This window comes from Erigeron canadensis, chromosome 7 (assembly GCF_010389155.1).
Source record: "Erigeron canadensis isolate Cc75 chromosome 7, C_canadensis_v1, whole genome shotgun sequence".
NCBI lineage: Eukaryota > Viridiplantae > Streptophyta > Magnoliopsida > Asterales > Asteraceae > Erigeron > Erigeron canadensis.
The window spans coordinates 29,104,067-29,123,883 of NC_057767.1; the positions used below are offsets into that span (position 1 = coordinate 29,104,067).

At 31.2% G+C, this 19,817-nt stretch overlaps 2 protein-coding genes across 2 annotated transcripts; both read right to left on the reverse strand.

The window, feature by feature from the left end:
* Positions 1–264: 264 nt before the first annotated feature.
* LOC122609241 lies at positions 265–1,074 on the reverse strand. The gene is made up of 2 exons (XM_043782300.1): positions 983–1,074; positions 265–898 (listed from the first exon to the last, which is right to left on the reverse strand). The coding sequence occupies exons 1-2, from the start codon at positions 1,072–1,074 to the stop codon at positions 265–267; spliced, it is 726 nt and encodes a 241-aa protein (XP_043638235.1).
* An 11,515-nt stretch (positions 1,075–12,589) lies between these two features.
* LOC122608022 (osmotin-like protein) lies at positions 12,590–13,580 on the reverse strand. Its single transcript, XM_043781105.1, has one exon. The coding sequence runs from the start codon at positions 13,541–13,543 to the stop codon at positions 12,800–12,802; it is 744 nt and encodes a 247-aa protein (XP_043637040.1). The 5' UTR covers positions 13,544–13,580; the 3' UTR covers positions 12,590–12,799.
* Between the last annotated feature and the right edge of the window lie 6,237 nt (positions 13,581–19,817).

Here is a 19,817-nt window from a genome sequence, read left to right on the forward strand (position 1 = left end):
TGTTAAATATTATATGTAAATAATCATACATTCACACATCCATTGATTGGCCCAAAATGTTGTCTAATTAATCATGTATTCACACATGCATCCGTGATATGGGTTAAACCACATTTTAACTTAAACACTATAGTTCAATGCATCTTTGAACAAAATAACAAAAAAAAAAAAGGTCCTATCATCTCCTGTAATTTCAAAAGTAATTAAAAAAAAAAAAAAAGAAGATATAAACCAAATAAAAAAGAAAAAAAAAACATCCAATTCTCACTTTGATGGAGAGGAAGCCAATGGTAATACCTGTGAAGGTGTAGTAGACATTTGATGATGATCATGATGAATATTCACAACTTCACTTTTACCTTTATTACCATCCAATTTTACTAAATTACTACCATTAATCTTCTCATCTGTTTGCATTAAACTTGCCTTTTTTACAGCTTCTAATTCCATCAATCTTTTCAACAACTTCTCCTCTGCATCTCTCAAGAACTTAAATGTTGGAGGTGGTGAAGATCTAATCTTGTTGAAGTCAAACTCAGAGTCAATATCATACAATGGATTCAAAAAGCCTTCCAAATTTGACAACTTTTGACCATCTTTGATCAATGGTGATGAACACATTGGTGTTTCTGGTGTGCAAAGAAGCTCACTTAAACTATAACTTCTTGACTTCCTACTTTCTTTTTCCAAATCCTCTTTTGTTTCTTCATTGATTGTAAATAGAAACCTTGGTGGCCCACATAAATTATGAAGTCTCATTAGTTCAAGATCCACACTTTCTTCTCCTAATCCTTTTAATGGTGAATCTTTTTGAGTAATTTCTTGTTGTTTTTCTTGATTCTCATCACTTTCATGCAAAGAAGTTTCTTGGGCTTTTGGGATTTTTGAAGAATTAGTACTTTTGAAACAAGAAAGATGAGTTGATGCATAATTTGAAGAAGAAAAGTTTTGGTTTTCAATATCTTGTGTTTTCTTTTTCCACCATAGAAGATAATAAACTTCTCCAACAAAAGCAAAGACTACACATCCAAAGAGAAAACTTAAGCCAATTCCTAGACTACTAAAAGTAGCCATCTTTTGCCCTTCAAAAGGATGAAATATATTTTTTCAAGATTTTTAGCTATAGATACATGAATTAAGGTCCATATGGACTAATTAAACTCAAAGATTTTAATGGGTATTTTAAATATGTAAATAATTGAGAAAATATATCCAATAACTTAAAATTAATTAATAAAAAAATTGAGAATCTTTTAAAATAGAAAAACTAGAAAGAGCCACGGAAGGCGACCTTTCACCCATAGTTCACATGCAAAGAAAGAAAACAATTGAAACCATAAAAAGAACAAGCTTTGTTAGATACCCTTTTTCAGAAGTAAATGATGAATGGGCTGAAAATATCAGAAAAAAACAGATGATTACACGAACATGAATGTGTGTGTATGTATAGGTTGAGATAAAAGTGTAAAAAAGTGGGAAATACTTGAAGTGGAGAATGGAAAACAGGAGAAGAAGAAGAAGAGAAAGGATGTATATATATGAATTTAAAAAAGATTTGACAAATGTGGATGACAGAGCTCACATGGGTTGGCAAAGGTGTGTTGTACTAGGAACAAAATAAATTTGGAAACATATATAGACCATAAATGTGATTGGAAAGTATATGTTCATATATTAAGTCCAAAAATAAAATAGAAAAAGATTGTTATATCCGAGCCTTGCCCAAGCTACAATTTTGATTTTGTTTTCTTTGCTACTTTAGTATGTTATTAACTCGTTAAATATTTAACATTTAAGCGAACTCCAAGTCTCCAATGCTAACGACATTTTTTAGACGTCATTAAGCTGATACATCATATCCTTACAAATCTTCATATATTTTTATAAATCCTTTAAATGTTATAATTTTAACTCTAACCATACAAAGATCATTACATATCGTTTTAAGTTTTACCTCCAACTAAAAACAAAAATATATTAGGTAAGACAAGTAAAGACATCCTTCATAAAAATCTTTTAGTTTAGTCAAGCTTCAACGTTAAAGAATATCCAAGGGCACCCAAAGGCACCCCATTGGTGATAGCCTTAATGACATAAAGTAAAAATAAGAAAAATGTTATACGCATCCCTTAAGGTTGCATTTAATGCGCATAAAAATTTTGTATTTTTCATATCAAAAGTTTAACCATGAATTTTATGGTAAGTATATAACCATGTGATGTATCTTAATTGCAACCCTAAAAATGCGTTTAACAAAACCTTGTTATATTTGAACAACGACACATCTTTACAACATTACCTCAAACGTGTAAACTGTAAAGTGCAAGTCGTGAAAGTAAAATAATATCTTTAACATTATTTTTTTTAACAACAATATTATCTATACTACTTTATAATGATTATAGGTAAATGTTGAAAAAAAGAGATGTAAAATGACAATAATACCCTTCTTTTATCAACATATTTAAACTTTCAATTAAAATCTACTCTCACTTCACTTTCACTTTTTGACACTCTTTCACATGTACACTAAACAAACCTCTCTAAAAAATTGTAGCCACAACCACCGCAACCAACTTTCAACGTCGGAGTTACAAGACGCCTTATCAATGGTATCCGTCGCAACGCTCGGGTACCATGCTAGTATGTATTAACAAAAACTTCGGCTAGATACCGAAGTTAAAAAATATTACATCAAATGTTTAGGACTAATGCGCCATAATTACCACGATAACTTAATCTTATTATACCGAGAAAACAACCATAAAAAAGATAGAGAAATAATCGAGTTAAAAACGTCTTCACTGGTCGATCTCCACCTCATTCTCAAATACGACGTTGTTTCGATGCTTCCACAAAGTCCACCACCAAATAAGAAAAATCGCCTCAATTACCATCTTGAACTTGGAAGTTGCATGAATATCTTTGAACATATTAGCGATAACCTTAAATTGTTCACCATATCCAATCTATATATAAATGTCCAATGAGATTAAAATAAACATCATACAAGTAATAAAAAAGTATTGTCACTACAGAAACTTTTAGGGTTTTGTTAAACGCACTAAGGCTGCAATTAAGGTGCATTAAATAGTTGTACACTTATCATAAAATTTAGGATGGGCTTTTGATATGAAAGATACAAATTTATTATGCATAATAAATACAACCCTAAGGTTGCGATTAGCATTTTCCAAACTTCTAATACCAATAAAAAGTTTTTATTTCTTAAACGGTTTGTCAAGTAACGATAAGAGATAACACCTCATTAAAGAGTGAAAATATTAAAAGTAATTAATAATATTGAAAAGCATTTCAGAGTTTTCAAGTGCTTAAATATCTTGAAAATTTATAGGAGGTACATACTTTATAAAAGTTTGTAGATAAAATATCATGAATATGTTATATAAGTTACTAGATGGACGTCCGCACGTTGCAGTGGCTAAACGGTGATAGATTTGGGGATTTATGGTTGCGGTAGTAATGGACTGCGGTGGTAATGGACAACGGTGATTGACGATGGTAGATGATTATGGTGAGATATCAGATATGTGTGTTTGTGTTTTCAGTGTGGGCAGAAGAGAAGAAAAGGGGAAATGAGAAGCGTGTATGGTTTTGTTTGTATACAAGAGTATTTTGGGTTGAAAAAAATGTTAAATTAAGAACTCTCATTTTGTATTATATAAGAGAGGTATATGTTCCATGCATTCTCAGATAATATTTACTCAACCTTGTATTTTAAGTACATATTTTTTTCAACGCAGCCCGTATCCCTACCATTATTTTTTGATATCTCCACCACAACTACTATTTGCAGCGAGTCGCTGCAAATAGTGTGGGTCCCCTGTGTGTAATGGCAAATCTGGCAAAATAATAGCGGGCCCCCTGTCAGTAATCGCTGTAAATAGTTGGATATGGAGAAAACACCACTATTTACAGTAATAATCGCTACAAATAGTGTGGTTGAATTACCAAAAGTCTGGTCGGAATATCAAGCGCCTTTTTCAATGATATGCATACATAAATTTCCTTAACTTACACTGTTCATTATATAGAAAAAAGTTGAAAAAAGACAAGTTGAGAGATCAACATGCCAACGACAACTCAAAACGAAGCGGACAAAAAACAATGAGAGAAAATCCAATTGTGCCAACAAATGCTATGGCCAAATAAAAGCCTTAGCCGTTAAAAAACAACAAATTATCACTGCTTTTTTTTATTTTGAAAAGAAGGGAAATATATATTTAAAAATGAATATAAAACTGTATGTACAGATAAATTGTACGGAGTAATTGAACCAGTTTGAATATTCATAATCGTGAAAAACAATTAACTCTTGAAAATTTAGTTATTAACCTTCCGTCTCAAATTATTTGTGCATCTTTGTTTTTCGGTATTAAATAAATAATACTAGATTTTATACTCGTGTCAAATATACGGGTTACTTGGTTGTAAAGATTAGATTAATTTCACAATTTAAGAATCTGTAAGCTAAAAGGTCTTATTGATTGAAAAGATAATAGCCAAAAAATCAATCCTGAAATATATTTAAAAAAAAATATTAAGGACATAATTAAAAATAAAGGCAGTTGTTTGATCATTAAAAGCATGTATCTTCCATCATCTTTTGCAACACTTCTTTGTAAATGATATTAGCTAATTCATATCCTAATCCTAAACTAATAACAACAATGATAATAATAATAATAATAATAAAATTAACATTATAATTGTTTTCATAGTTTGATTAAAATCCTAAAGTAATAAGAACAATGATGATCATAATAAAAAAATGAGCTGAACTTTTATCATAATTGTCAAGAAGCTTAATCAATTGTAGGTTTGAGGAATTGTAGAATGAGAAGACTTTCATATAAAACTAGGTATTTTACCCCGCATGATGTGCGGTTATCTAATGTTTTTGCTTTCAATACGCAATTATACAATCAAAGTAGAAGATTACGAAAAGGCTAAACAAAAAATTGATGGAAAAATGTTTGTGATTCATATTTCATGCTGTCTTTTCATTATATATTGAGTCTAACGAAACTAAAAAAAACTAAAATATATTTGTATGACTTTTTTCTTAATCTTATATTATATTGTACTTCATGCAATACTAATTAACATAAAATTAAGTTAAAATATAAATGTAATGTAAAATCATAACGATATGTTATTTTTTGCAAAGTGATAGATGATTTATTAGAATTTATCACACTCATTCAAATGAAATAGTTTCATGAAACTTGCTTCATCAAATATTAAAATTCATAAAAACCGAAAAGCTTTAAATATAGTTAGAAACCAAATTAAAAATAGAGTAGATTACAAAGAACAAACTAATGCTTCAATGACGTAAATCACTACCAAGAAAATGATATTAAAAAAAAAAAAAAACTAAATCACAATATGATATATTCTATTGGTTATTGGTTATAGTGGATAAAAGAATAAGATATAAATATTTTGAAAACTAAATATTTTTTAATTTTGTTCATAGATTTTCAGTTCATACAGTCTATATCATAATGTAGGATTTGATCTTTCACTTTTGCTTTTTTAAAAATTTGTGTATATATTGATTTTATTTTTATTTAAATAAATATATTTAGATAGTATAACTTTGTGGATTTATATATTGTAAAAAAATATAAAGATGCCATATAGGATAAAGACCTATATGGCAATTTTTAAAAATAACTTTAAATTGAAGAATGCTTTAAAATGCTAGAATTTTTACTGTTTTAATATTTATATAGATATAGATATAAAATTATATATTTTTCAGTTATTATATAATTTACAATAGCATTTATGTAGCTCGACATGACCCGTACTTTACTAATTGTGCAAGAGTTAGGATAAGCCTGATGGGCTTATCTAATTTGAGATTGAGATTGATATGTAATATATGTAATATATTGAATAGATATCATATCCATAAAATATATATCCGTAAAATCTGAATTTTAATGGTTTTATTTATAGTTATGACATCATCAATTTTCAATTTGATAAAATTGAGAATTATGATTGGTTAATAAGCTATTAGTCAATTGTCTTTTATTATAGATAAAGATTTGTAATTGTCTAGAGTTTATCACATATTATCCATATTATTTTATTTATATATAAATCTAAAAATGAAAGCAAAGTTAGCACAACAGGTGGATTTATTTTTGGTTTTCAGCATGAATTATGGGTTTAATCCTTAATGATAACATGATTTTTTTTAATCTAAAGTTGTGTTATATACATTTTTCTTAAACCGTGAGTTATTTTGTCTCATGAACAATACGTTTGAAATCAATGTAGTATTAGTAATCATTTTCTATAAAAGACCCATCATTCAACGGAGTTGCAAACAATAATATCGTTCAAAAAATAAATCAAAATACGGAGTAATAATTCTAAACATAAGATCGTGATTGTGTTGGGAAGAATGTTAGTGGAAAAGAAAGAAAAGAGAGATGAAGTTTAATTTTCTTGTTACTTGCACGCTAAGATGAAGAATTTTTTTTCATCAATTCCATTTCAAGAACAAAATACTAGTTAAGAAGTATGTGATGAGTTTGTTTAAAAAAGACTTTAGGATATCTTAAGCAAACTGGTGGTACTTAATTTAATAACACATTGGGCTTCTCAAAACAAATTTATTCGGATAATGGACAAGACTAATGCATTTTATGACTCAACAAAAGAAGTTACTTATATAAATATCTTAAATAATTTTAGATTTATCATGCACTTACTTAAATGTGGCATTGGGGTCCTCGAAATACAATGCAACACGTTTTGTATGTGTTACTTGATGTCACAACAATTTAACACTGAAGTTAAGTGTAGACAAAACTTAGATATGTTAAATGTGATAGTTTTGTAATGATTAAAAAAAAAAATGCTAAATACAACCATAAGGGTTATATTTAACGTGCATAAAAAAATTTGTACTTTCCATATTAAAAGTCCGCCACCTTATTTTCATGGTAAATGTACAAACAATTTATGCACCTTAAACACAGCCCTAAGAGCTGTATTTAACAAACCCCTTATAAAAAAAAAGATATTTTTGGTATATTTGTTAAAAGTAATATTTTTTTTGCGTTTATCGTTTGATAGGAGTTGAAGTTAAAATATTTTACAATATCTGAATATCTACATTACTATTAAATACGCTCTTCTCACCAGTTGATCTTAGACTTGCATCTTAAAGGTTATAAGTTATAACCTTGCTACCAAGTAAACTATCCTCTGATGTTTGTATTTTGGATGTTCTTGGAGTGCCTGTTTAGCAATTTGGGCCTAGGCCACCACAACTTAGGTGCGGTGCACTGGTAAAGGTTTTGGCAATTCGAGAAAAAGTTCAAGATTTAAACTTTGGCAATGGTGATTATTAAAGGGTGGTATTTTACTATTAAAAAAAAGGTTTGCTAAATACAGCCCTTAGGCCTGTGTTTAAGGTGCATAAATTGTTTGTAAATTTACCATGAAAATCAGGGGGCGAGCTTTTAATATGGAAAGTACAAGTTTTTTTTATGCACGTTAAATACAACCTAAGCATTTCCCTTAAAAAAATAGCAATTTGGGCATAGAGTGTGTAATTACTGGATTCAATAAAGTGTGTCGATTTATGCCTAGAGTGTGTATATATAAGTCGAGAATTTACTGTTTTACATATGACGTTATTGTTAAACTCATAAACTGGATTTACTGAAGTTTGTCAAAATCGATGGAAGCCACGACAACGGACAACCTACTTATTAAACAATGATATATCACCTAAATATATGTTCAGATCAGGAGTTTAAGAACATGACTAACAGAGAAGATATAATATTTAAATAACCAAAACAGGGCTGCCTATGTATGGTTCTAGAGAAAGGCCTAGTTTTGTTTCAAAGCCCAATTATGATCTCATTTGGACTTAACTCAAACAACCCACTAAGTCAATAGACTCAAAAACTCTATTGGGCTACTATTGCAGCATCAGAACTAATGACTTATTAGTCAATCAAAACACTGAATTTCATCAAATTAACTCTTGATTATGTCATCATTTATTTTTTAACATGATTTTATTTAATTAATCAAAAACCTAATAAAAAATGGATTAACACAACATAGAAATAAATATAAAAAAAAAAAACAAAAACACGTAGTTTTTATCTGTACGACATGGATAGTCTCATTGAAATATGGATAAATACAAAGAGTCCATACAAAAGTCCATATGTCCATCGAGTCCCTTTACCCCTTCCAAGTTAATTGTTGTACTTATCACTAATTGGAATGCAACTCGGTTTTTATCCCATTTTTGTGCAATTTACTTCGACCTACAATAATTATTGTAAGGTCCTCATTGTAATCTAACTATAAAAATCGTTTTTGTATTTATCAATTAGCTGGATTTAAAAAGTATCATTGAAACCAACGAAACAACTATGGCTGACAAAAAGCTAATTACTTTTTTTACAATAGAAATAAATATAAAAAAAAACAAAAACACGTAGCTTTTATCTATACGACATGGATAGTCTCATTGGAATATTGGATAAATACAAAGAGTCCATACAAAAGTCCATACGTGCATCCATTCCCTTTACCCCTTCCAAGTTAATTGTTGTACTTATTACTAATTGGAATGCAACTCGGTTTTTATCCCATTTTTGTGCAATTTACTTCGACCTACAATAATTATTGTAAGGTCCCTCATTGTAATCTAACTATAAAAATCGTTTTTGTGTTTATCAATTAGCTGGATTTAAAGAGTATCATTGAAACCAACGAAACAACTATGGTTGACAAAAAGCTAATTACTTTTTTTTGCAAGATATCAATAAGAACTCGGGAATTGTGCATTCAATGTTAAAGTATTGCTTCTCTGGAAGACATTCTACCAAAGAAACTAGTCTAAACCAGGCAGTATTGATATGATTTTGGTGACAATTTTGAGTTTTGTTCGTTTAAACGCATTAACAACTCGACAGTAGATAAGACTACAACTTTTTGTAAGACTTACGTTTTACAATTAGAAATTTGCATTGTTATCCTTATATACTAACTTATATATATATGTTTGGCAGCATCAAATTGCAAGTAATGATCAAAGACAAATCTAGAAGTGGTCCATTGTGGATATTTGAAAGTGTTGTGACCAAGGTCGGTCGGCCTCCTACTTGATAAATAAGGTCGGTCGGTCGGTCGGCCGGTAATATATTTAAACATATTTATCCCAATAAATATAGTCAATCACATGTATATAAGTAATAATATAATTACATATACTCTTGCAGGGAGATACACATCAGATTTACCCAGATGAGTTTAACACCATTCTCAACAAAAGCTATGTATTCAAAGTTAAAACTACCGACTTCAATGTGAAAATTCGTTACAAAAAATTTACACTCTTCAATCTCTCGAGTGACACGGATGTTTTAAAAAGTGTTTTTGCTTAACCAGTGTTTGATCAAATAATCGCACTATGGCTCACCCAGAGATAGGAGTGATGGGATTGAGGTGTTAATGGTGATTTGAAGGCGTTTCCCTAAAGGTAATAGGGTTGCGGCCGCTTTACGCCTTAATTATGTTGGGGATGATCACCGGATTATGAAGATTGATCCGGTGTTATGTGAGGCTAATGTATTTTTTAAGGTTCGACAGGATTTTTGTAGTATGGCTTCTTCCTCTATTTATATAGAGGGTAGAAAACTTGGAGGGGAATGTAAGAAAATTAGGGTAAATCTCTTTCCCCTTTATGTATATCTTTTTTCCTTCTTGAGGAGATTTATGTTGATCTTTTACAAACCGTGTCCGGTGTATTCTGACCTTGATATATTTATTTAATCGGATAGTCATGGAAAGAATATATATCGATCTTCCTTGTATATTTTCCTGGAGCTGAGTATTTGTTACCTTAGGAGCTCTGGAATGATTATATAAAACCGAGGTCGAGCTCCGTTCGGGGTATATAGATGAGTAAAATTTACCTGTACAAAGGTGACTTCGTATCTGCTTCAGGTACGGAGGTAGAGCTCCGTATGAGGTATATCATCAACCAGTAACCAAAGAGGTACTCTACAGCTAATTATATACACTTATATTAAAGTATAATTCCCTTTGTTATTTATTTGAACAAAATGTTATAAACTTGGATGATGATAGTGAGGATGAAAATGATAAGGTTAATTACTCAACATGCCAAACCAAAAAAAGAAAAAATAACAACCCATTGGATGAAGCTAGCTATTTGAAGATACCACAATTTGAAAAAGACGACTCTACTGCTGAAATCATCTTTGAAGGGGAAAAAGCAAAGAATGAAGTTGGAAACTTGAAGACCCCAAAAAATTAAAAAGCTTCATGACAACACATGTTTGGCCTTTCTACCAGTCTAAGTTTACATTATAAATTATCATTATCTTTTGTTGGGACTCAATCTATCATTTTGTTCTACTTTATTATTAGTCACTCTATGTTTAAGAGCTTACACGTTTTCCCACCCACCCATTTTTCCATCTCAATATGACAGAAGGAACTGTTTTTCTCTTGGTAAGTGGCTTGGACCATTTGTAAAATAACAAATTAATGATACCTCACCATAAAGACTTTATCAATGTTTGGCATTAATCGATGAAACAAGATTAGAAAAGCATGTGATTGAAGTGGAAAGAGATTCCTTTCAAGTTCCTTCAACTTGACTAGTCAAGTTGGTAGGATTTTGACCCTTGATTGAAAATCAAGGGCCAAGATTTAAAGTTAATGATTGAATTTTAGCCCTTGATTTTCAATCAAGGGTCAAGATCCTCTCAACTTGACTAGTCAAGTTGGGGAAACTTGAGGGAATATATCTGACAACAACATTGGATACGAAACTTACATCCCGATGATGAAGCTAATACCGTCGTATAAAAAAAATCCCCTTAAGGTATCATAGAAGTCAATTCCCGTTTGTCTTTTTTTTCCCCCACAATGACAGTTAACAAAAGTTAAGGAAATCTTTATCCATGGTTGGTTTGTATCTATAACGTCCAGTTTTTCATACACAGAAAGTTGTATGTTGCGATCTCTTGAGTTAAGTCGAAAAAAGGTCTCAAGGTGCTAATATGCGACAAAGATAGGAAGACAAAAAACATTACAATGAATGTCGACTACAAAGAAGTATTGCAAAAGATTAACAAGGATGCATGCTTCTAATGTTCCCGTATTACATTACTTTATTCACATCTTTCTTACATTTTTCTCTTTAGTATTCTGTTAGCAAACATTTTACTAACTACATTTTTATATCTGAATAAAACGAATGCTTTTTTTAATATGTGTCAACTTTCAAGTTAGAAGCTTTTGCATGTTAAATATATAAAAATAAAAATATTGATAATGTCATAAGACTCGTGTCAAATATTAGACACGTACAGATCAAAAATCTAGTACATCTATCTAACCAATGTACAAATAAATGGAAGAGATTGAACTTTTTCTTTTTGAGTTTTTGGAGTCGAGTTAGGTCTATTACTTTTTGGCTGAATTGTTCGTAATCACACACTTACAATATAAACGCGAGGATTACTTTTTGGCTGAATTGTTCATAATCACACACTTACAATATAAACGCGAGGATCAGTTGGACCATTGATTCATTAACATTTCTTTTTTATTTATTTGAAACTTGATTCACTAACATCTCTTTTTGATTTTATTGTACATCATGTAAGTTAACGTTTATAAATCACTGCGAAAAACACGTTATTTTTCTCTTTCTTTTAACATGAGAAATGATATTCAATTCGTACCATTTATTTTGATTAAAATTAACTGTGTATTATTGACTTGTATAGTCAGATACAATTTGTACATTGTGATATCTTAATCAAAACGGGTGATACGAATATCACTTCCCTTTTAAGATACACTATTTTTTCTAATATCCAAATATATATACACTATTTTTCTTATATACAATTTCTTAAGCTTAAAACTTAAGCTTATTTAACTTCCATAGTATATCCTTTAAACATATACTTCTTACAAAATGTTGATTCATACACCTTTAATATTTTTCCCCGGTTCCCCCCGTCATGCACAATGATACGAAAAATTCTTGGCCGGTGATGTTTAACTTAAGAAAATAACGTGGTTTATTGGGGTAGAGATTCCTTAGTTATCACAACTCAGATCGGTAAAGTTGCAATGATATTGATTATTAGATCAAAATCAATGGTTTAGATTTAAAGGTGAATATTAAATCTTAACCATTGATTTCAATCTAATGGTCATGATCCTCTTAATTTTACCCCTCAAATTAGATTAACTAAGGAAATCCTCACCCGATTTATAGTTTATATTTTAAGACAGTGAAAAAAAGACAGTGAAGGACACTCTGAATTCTTCGATAAATGTGAAACTTTTACCAGTAAATAATTAAAGTGTACCGGATGACAGGCTTTAAAATCCACTATTGTTAATCTAAAGATAACATATACGAGTATATTCAAATCTTTATAAACTAATAAATCTTGTTAATCGATTCTTTAAATGAAATGTCATAATTTTATCTTTTTACAATATAAAATCATAAACATTTCCATAGAGAAACACCAAGTGAGATTCCATTAAATATTACTACCACTACATTACACTTCCAAATACATAGCACGTTCCATACAACAAACAAGAAAACAAACCACAACTACCAACATAAAATCATAAATTAACCACTAATATAACTAGTAGTACTACTTATTCCAAATACCACACTAATTAAACCTAAAATTAACACCACGTGCCCTAAATTATTTTAGTGACAGAAAATAACCTTAAGCTCTTTTGGCGACGAACAATCATGCATTAGCGACGGACTATCATGAGCAAAAGCAAAAGTAGCAGGGCAAGATTTCTTAAAAAAATCAGACCATTTTGATCCTTTACAAACATTCGCATTATTAAAATGCCCCCTACAACATAGCTCATCTGTGTTAAAAGCTTCACACCCACTTTTACATCCCACGACTTTTCCATCCACGTGTTTTTGTAACGACCAAGGACACGTGGCTAACAAATCCACCTTACATCCAACAACAGGACACACGCCTTTTCCTTCATGTGGGGTCACAGTCATAGGTACATTGAAACCATCGACTAAACTAACGGCGTAAGATGATTGGTCAGTGTGAGAATGATGGAGAGAAAATTGGGCTAGAGTGGCTGGCGTGGCGCCGCCTAAGCCGTTGCATTCTAGTTTGCCACCGCAGTCGCCGGTGGCGCAGGTGAATTTATGGTTGGATGTGTGGGTGCAGCCGGTTCGAGCCCAGATGCGGCCGGACCAGTGGGTTGGTGGGGCCGGGAAGGAGCGATGGGAATGTTGGTTGAGGGCGAAACCGCCGTTTTCGAGAACTGGGTGGCCGGAGTTTGGTTGGATGGCTGGCCAGATGGTGAAGGGACAGTTGTTGACGACGGTGAGGATCATTGAGGCGGTGGTGGTGAGAGGGAGGAGGAGGAGGAGGAGGGAGATTGAGAGGGTGGTGAAAGTGTGAGTAGTCATTTTTTGAGATGTTTTGTTGGTGAAGTGTAGATAAAAATGGAGTGTATGTATGTATATATAGAGGGGTGGAGAATATTTTTGTTTTACTGTTTTGTAAATGATAAATTAGTTTTTTTTTTTTCTTCCTCTTGTTTTTGATTGTTTCAAAGAAAACAATGTGGAATTAGAAGATTGTTTTGGAGGGTGTGTTTGAGTAAAATGACGGAAGTGGCCCTCTGCTAAAGCTAAAATTACATGCTCAAATTTTGGTATTTTACGAAGTGATATTCGTATAATGAAATTTGATAAATCTACTGTTATTTTAAATTACATATTTGTATAGTATGTTATGAAGTATATACGGTATGGTAGATGTACCAATTTATGCAGTACCATTTTTCACTTACCGTATTTTACTAGTATATTCGATATGATGACGTATAAGAAGTTTAAGTTGATATTGAGAAGATAATACTCCTTTTTCAATGTGTATATATTTTTCACTACGTTACGTGCTATGTAGCACCGAAACGGATACGGCAAAAGAGTACGGGAACGATACGAGAACTGGAAATGGCAAAACTAAAAATTGCAAGATACGGGTACGGTAACAAAAAAAACATACAAATTTAAAATATATCAATTTTTTATAGAGAGACTTGAGACTTCAGATATTATGTATAACTGTATATGTATAGTTGTATAATATTTACTTGATCAGTGATCACTCATCGAATGTTTAGTTTTTAATAATTGGTTTTGAAATAAAAAAAAATTGAATGTTGATAAAATTGTATATAATATAGTTTGTTTGGAATACGAAAAGTCCATTAAACTCTAATATTAATTAGACTCGGTATGAAATTTCAAAAAAAACTTTTCGGTATCTATAAAAAATTCAAGGAAAAGTTTCACACGTGTTTCGTACACGGAAACGTTTCTATGAAGTTTCTGAAATGGGTACGGCTACCTGTTTGTAGTTTTGGTGCATCATAGGTTACGTGTTTGTCACGTGGGGGTTAACGACCAATTTTGACTTGGCGGTGTAGAAACTGAAAAAATAACCAACATTGGAGATGATTGCTGTAATTTTTTAACTTTAGAGTCATATTTGCAAGACTTGCCAAGTTTAGGGACGATATCTATAATTTTCTCAAGTATTAAAGATAAAATATGTACGAATATTTTTATGGTAAAGTGGAAAAAACCAAAAAAACGCAATAATCGAAAACGTTTCATTTTCAACACCATAATGCTTCTCCCATTGTTATCGACATGACGACACCCGGAAAACCGTGGCCCACAAAATTGCCACAAGTTTCCCCCTAGTGTATTCACAATTTTTAAATCGGACATAACATGTAAACAATGATAGATTGATAGAAGTTATACACAACATTTATGCGTCTAACTAAGAAAAGAATAATGTCACCCCCAAGCTTGATTATTCAGTGCATCTGATAGGATAAGGATTCTCAAATAACTTGATACCTTAAGTTGATATTAACATACCAGCAGCTATGAAAACGAAATTGCCAGCGGTTATGAAAACGAAAAAGTAATGTCTGAAAACGAAAGACACAATACGTTTGAAAAGGAAAGATACAATTTGCGTTATGAAAACGACGACTACATATAGTGTTTAAAAACAATGATTAGTTATGAAAACGATGATTCATATGTTTGAAATTTTTTTTTGAAAGATACATTGATTCATTATGAAAACGACGACTACATATAGTGTTTGAAAACGATGGACTGCTATCATTTTATCCTATCGAAATATGACACATTTTATCAGTATGGCAAATAACCATTCCCGAGATGTCAGTCGGTGGGGGCCCCACTGTTCGCGGCGACGTCACCGCAAATAGTGGTGACGTGGCAGTCGTTTGTCAGTCATCGTTGCAGGTTGTCGGGGGTCCCACTATTAGCGGCGACGTCGCCGCTAATACCCTGGTGGGGTTGACCGTTGACCTGATGGTGTTACCCAGTGCCATATATATATATTAAAAACAAAGAGACGGAAATGCGTAAAAAGAATAGTAACGGGCCATTTTATTTTCTTTGCATCCGTTTTCATTTTATTAACGGACCACTTCATTTTATTTTGGACCATCTTATATTCTTAATTTTGAGTTTGACAAATTATGTTTTGATCTTATAAATTACTTCCAATTTGTTTACAAAAGATCACTTATTTTAATTGCATATATTTTTTTTAAGTTTGTGTAACACCCCAAAGATTATTAAGGTAAAAGAAATTAACCTCTTTTCATAGTTTTGACATTAAATTAAGTTCCTAGTATTTTATTTTTGGATATGGGGTTAATTTAGTTGGAACTTTAACGGATAGCGGGTAAAATACTCACAAAATTAGAAGTGGGTCGTGGCACCCCCAAAATGTGCCAGCCATCCAATTTTGCTTGGAGTCATCTTCCACTCAGTCTTTTCTTTTCTCCACCATTTTTCTTCATGCAAGTTCAACTTATTCCTTTCAATAATCAAAGCAATTCTCCCTTTAATTCAAGAATAAGAACATTCATAAAAATCTTCACCATCAATAATCTTCAATCAAGTAATTAAAAAGTTAGGGTTTTGAGGTGTGGTGGTGGTGGCCAAATTATTCAAAGAAAAGAGGGAAGAAGAAGAATTTCCAATCTAAGTCTTGAATTAGTTCTTTGTGGTTGAGGTATTGATTTCCCCTAACTTAGTTTTTATCTTTCTTTTGAAATTAGGGTTCATGGAGTGAACCAATTTAGAGATTTTGATAGAAATTATATTATGATTATTTTTTCCCAATACCTTAGATAACCTAGTTTGTCATTGAGTTATATGTTAAGTTTGACTATGAAATTAATAAGTTCATATGAAAAATTTAGTTCTTGAGAAAAGATGAGTTTTGACTAGTTATTGAATTATTGATGAAAATGGTAGGTTGAACTACCTAGTATTATTGTTGAAGAAAGTGAGACTCAATGACAAATGGGTTAGGTTTTGGGTATAGGAAGGCTAGTGATTGAGATTGACTAGGTTGAACTAGTCAAGTTGTGAATATGAGCTTATACGTGTATGCTATGATCATAGGTTGAAGCTTGTATGTGTGCATTATCGTTTTAGCGTTAATATTGAAGTTGCGGAGAAGGTGAGTATATTTGCATACCTTTATGTTTATGTTGGGTCAATTGACCACCATGTTGAAGTTTGATTGTCCATGTGTGGAAAGACCACCATGTTGAAGTTTGATTGTCCATGTGTGGAAAGACCGCCATGTTGAAGTTATTTGTCCATGTGTGAAAAGACCATCATGTTGAAGTTGTTAGTCTATATGTGGTAATTGATTGGCTTGTATGGATCCATATTTGTGTTTAGTGTGCAAGGTGAGCAAGTGAATGTGACATGACGATGTTATAGGTTACTTGCAATAGTCCTTGTACTTTGCCCTCCTTCACTAAGCCTTTGCTTATATTTTTAGATGTTTACCTCTTATAGGTAGTTCCAGAAGAAGTTGAAGGAAGTTGGATTAGAGCTTGAAGTTGGTTTTGGAAGCCTTGAAGGTATTAAGGTCATTCTTGGGTGAATGACTATCTTTTGGTTTAGAGACTTAGAGATCCCTCTCCTCTTGGCTCTTGGTACTTTTGGTTTTGAAAGTCATGTGTTGTAAATCTTCTATAAACAATCAGGCATTAAGCTTTTTGGAAAGTTGGTGTAATTGCAATTTGGGCGAAAATCGTATCAAAATGGGTAAACGACCCATTTGGTTGTGTTTATGGATTTTGTTTCAAATAAATATCATAACTATGTTTGTAAATGGGTAAAATTCTTGTTTGAACTCAAAAATATTGTAATATGAGGTTTGGTTTTGAGTTGGAGAAGTTACAAGTTGAGTCAAGTATCAAATTGGGTCATTTTGTTGTTCAGCATCAAATATGTGGCACGTACAGAAAGTAATGTGCCACATTTTAGGTCCTGTTCGGATTTAGGGTCTTTTGTGTGGCACACACACTTTGAGTGTGGCACATTGTAACTGAAGTCAGGATATGTGGCACATGAAATTATGCATGTGGCACATATTTGCTTCTGATCTGATTTTAACTCAAAGATGTGGCACATGCATATATGTGTGTGGCACATCTGGGTAAAAAAAATAAAATAAAATAAATAAAAAAATTAAAATCGAGTCGTGTCGTTTCAGTTTGTAACATTTTTAAGATTATCTCATCTTATTACATGTGAACTATTACATAGTATATATACACATAACAGTAGGGTGTATGTTTTGAATATACACACGTAACCATCTCTGAAAAATTTGTTTGCAATACTTATTAGTTTCAATGTTATTTCGGTTGATGTTTTATTGTTATGGATTATTTTTGTTTCACTTTCTATTTTCAATGATTTGGGAAATTAGCTTTAATTATGTTTGTATTTTTATTTTAAATATTCTACTATAATACTTATTATATTTTAAAATTTATATAATATATTAATCTGTTATAAAATTATACTGTCGATTTTTTCTAACTTATAATTGCTTACTCATTAAAAAATAAATATCAACTCAGGTTTTGATCTATATAATGTTTCTAAAAGCATATAATAATTTTTACATAGTACGAAACACGATATATATAAAGTCTCCCGGGGCAACGCCCGGGTAACGTATCTCGTTGTTATAAAAGATGAGAAATTAACAAATAGAATGAAAATTATTAAAAATTTATACATTTTTACACTCACAAAAAACACAACTTTATCTATCAAATTCATACATAACTTGAACTCAAAATACTCATTATCCCGTATAACTCCTTGAAGTTTATTAATTTTAACTATTGTTGTGGTAAAAGTACGCTGCGCCATATGAATCAAGGTCTTGTTATTCATTGACCGATTGAGAACCAATTATATAATTTTCAAATTTCCATACCACATATCAAGGACAATATTGTACGTAACCATGTTTCGAGTTCAATGTACATGTATAAATAGAAGTAATATATGCGCTTAATATAAATTGCATGTTTAAAAAACACAAAATATCAAAATACTGCATGTTATGTAATTTTTTTTTTAATAATAAATTGATAATAAACCTTTTACCATTTCTTTAATCACAAAAGTTTAAGCTTTTAGTGTTTAAAAACAATTTATTATGAGTTTATTTTTTTAAAATAATGTTAAAAGATAAGCTATTTTAGATAACTCATAATAGCAGTCAATGCTTATAACATATTGAGTTACAAAAATATACTTTTTGTGTGTTGGATACAAAAAGGAGAATTAAGAGATATAATTTGGTGGTTCCCCCAAATTATTCAATTGGATACAATTCAAAGAATTAAGAATTTTTTGTGTGTTGATATTTGAAAGAAGAACAAGAAAAGGAGAAAAGAATAATGATCAGATATTGATTACGGGATGCATATAAACATGAAACTGCCAAAACGGCAGTTATTTACTAGGGTATTTCGACCCCAGCCAGGGGCTCTGCCCCTTGGACCCCGCTCCCAGGGGAGCTGCCCCAGGACCTCCGTATCTTAGGGGCTTCGGTCATAATAAATTCAAATAGACGTGCACTCCGCACGACCAATCCTATATGATGTATTATTGTGACGTTATTGATCAAACAAATTAACCCACTTACACTAAAATATCTAACATTTATTACTCCCTAATTTGTTTTGTTTGTTATATTTTATTTGAGCTAATTAGCTAAAGTATATACTCGTATTAGTCGTATATACTACATTTGTCTCAGCAGTTCCATTTTTTGAAAGGGTAAATTGAGGGTCATTTTTGGTACGTAGTGGAGTCACGTGATTCTCTGATGATGTGTGACGGAATCATGCTCACTGATTCGTGTGTTCGAAAATGTATCTTTGCGTGTAATGCGTTTCCTTTTACTTTTTACCCTTTTCAGTAGGGAAAATGATTAATCTTCTTAATAAAATGGTTTAAAAATTTTCCTGGCTGTTAGATAAAGATATATGAAAAAATCAAAGGACAATATTAAAAAAGAAAATTAATGGATACCACATGTCACATTCTTATAGTTTTAAAATGATTTTTAAACTAATATTTAAAAAGATTTATTATTTTCCTTTGAGTAGGTTAGCAAACGAACATGTCATCACAATACCTATACGAAAACACTTTTTATTTTTTCCCTAATAATTATGATTATTTTTAATTAGTAATCACCGTTTCAAAATAACTACTTATTTAAAAAAAATGAGATTTATTTAAGGAGATTTTGAGTATGAAACATCTTTACTCTTATGATTATAAG

Coding starts and splice junctions, on each gene's coding strand:
- LOC122609241 (XM_043782300.1), bottom strand. CDS start 1,074: ATGGCTACTTTTAGTAGTCTAGGAATTGGCTTAAGTTTTCTCTTTGGA. Junction 899..982: donor GAAGTTTATTATCTTCTATG/GTGGAAAAAGAA, acceptor TTGTTTCAAAAG/TACTAATTCTTCAAAAATCC.
- LOC122608022 (XM_043781105.1), bottom strand. CDS start 13,543: ATGACTACTCACACTTTCACCACCCTCTCAATCTCCCTCCTCCTCCTC.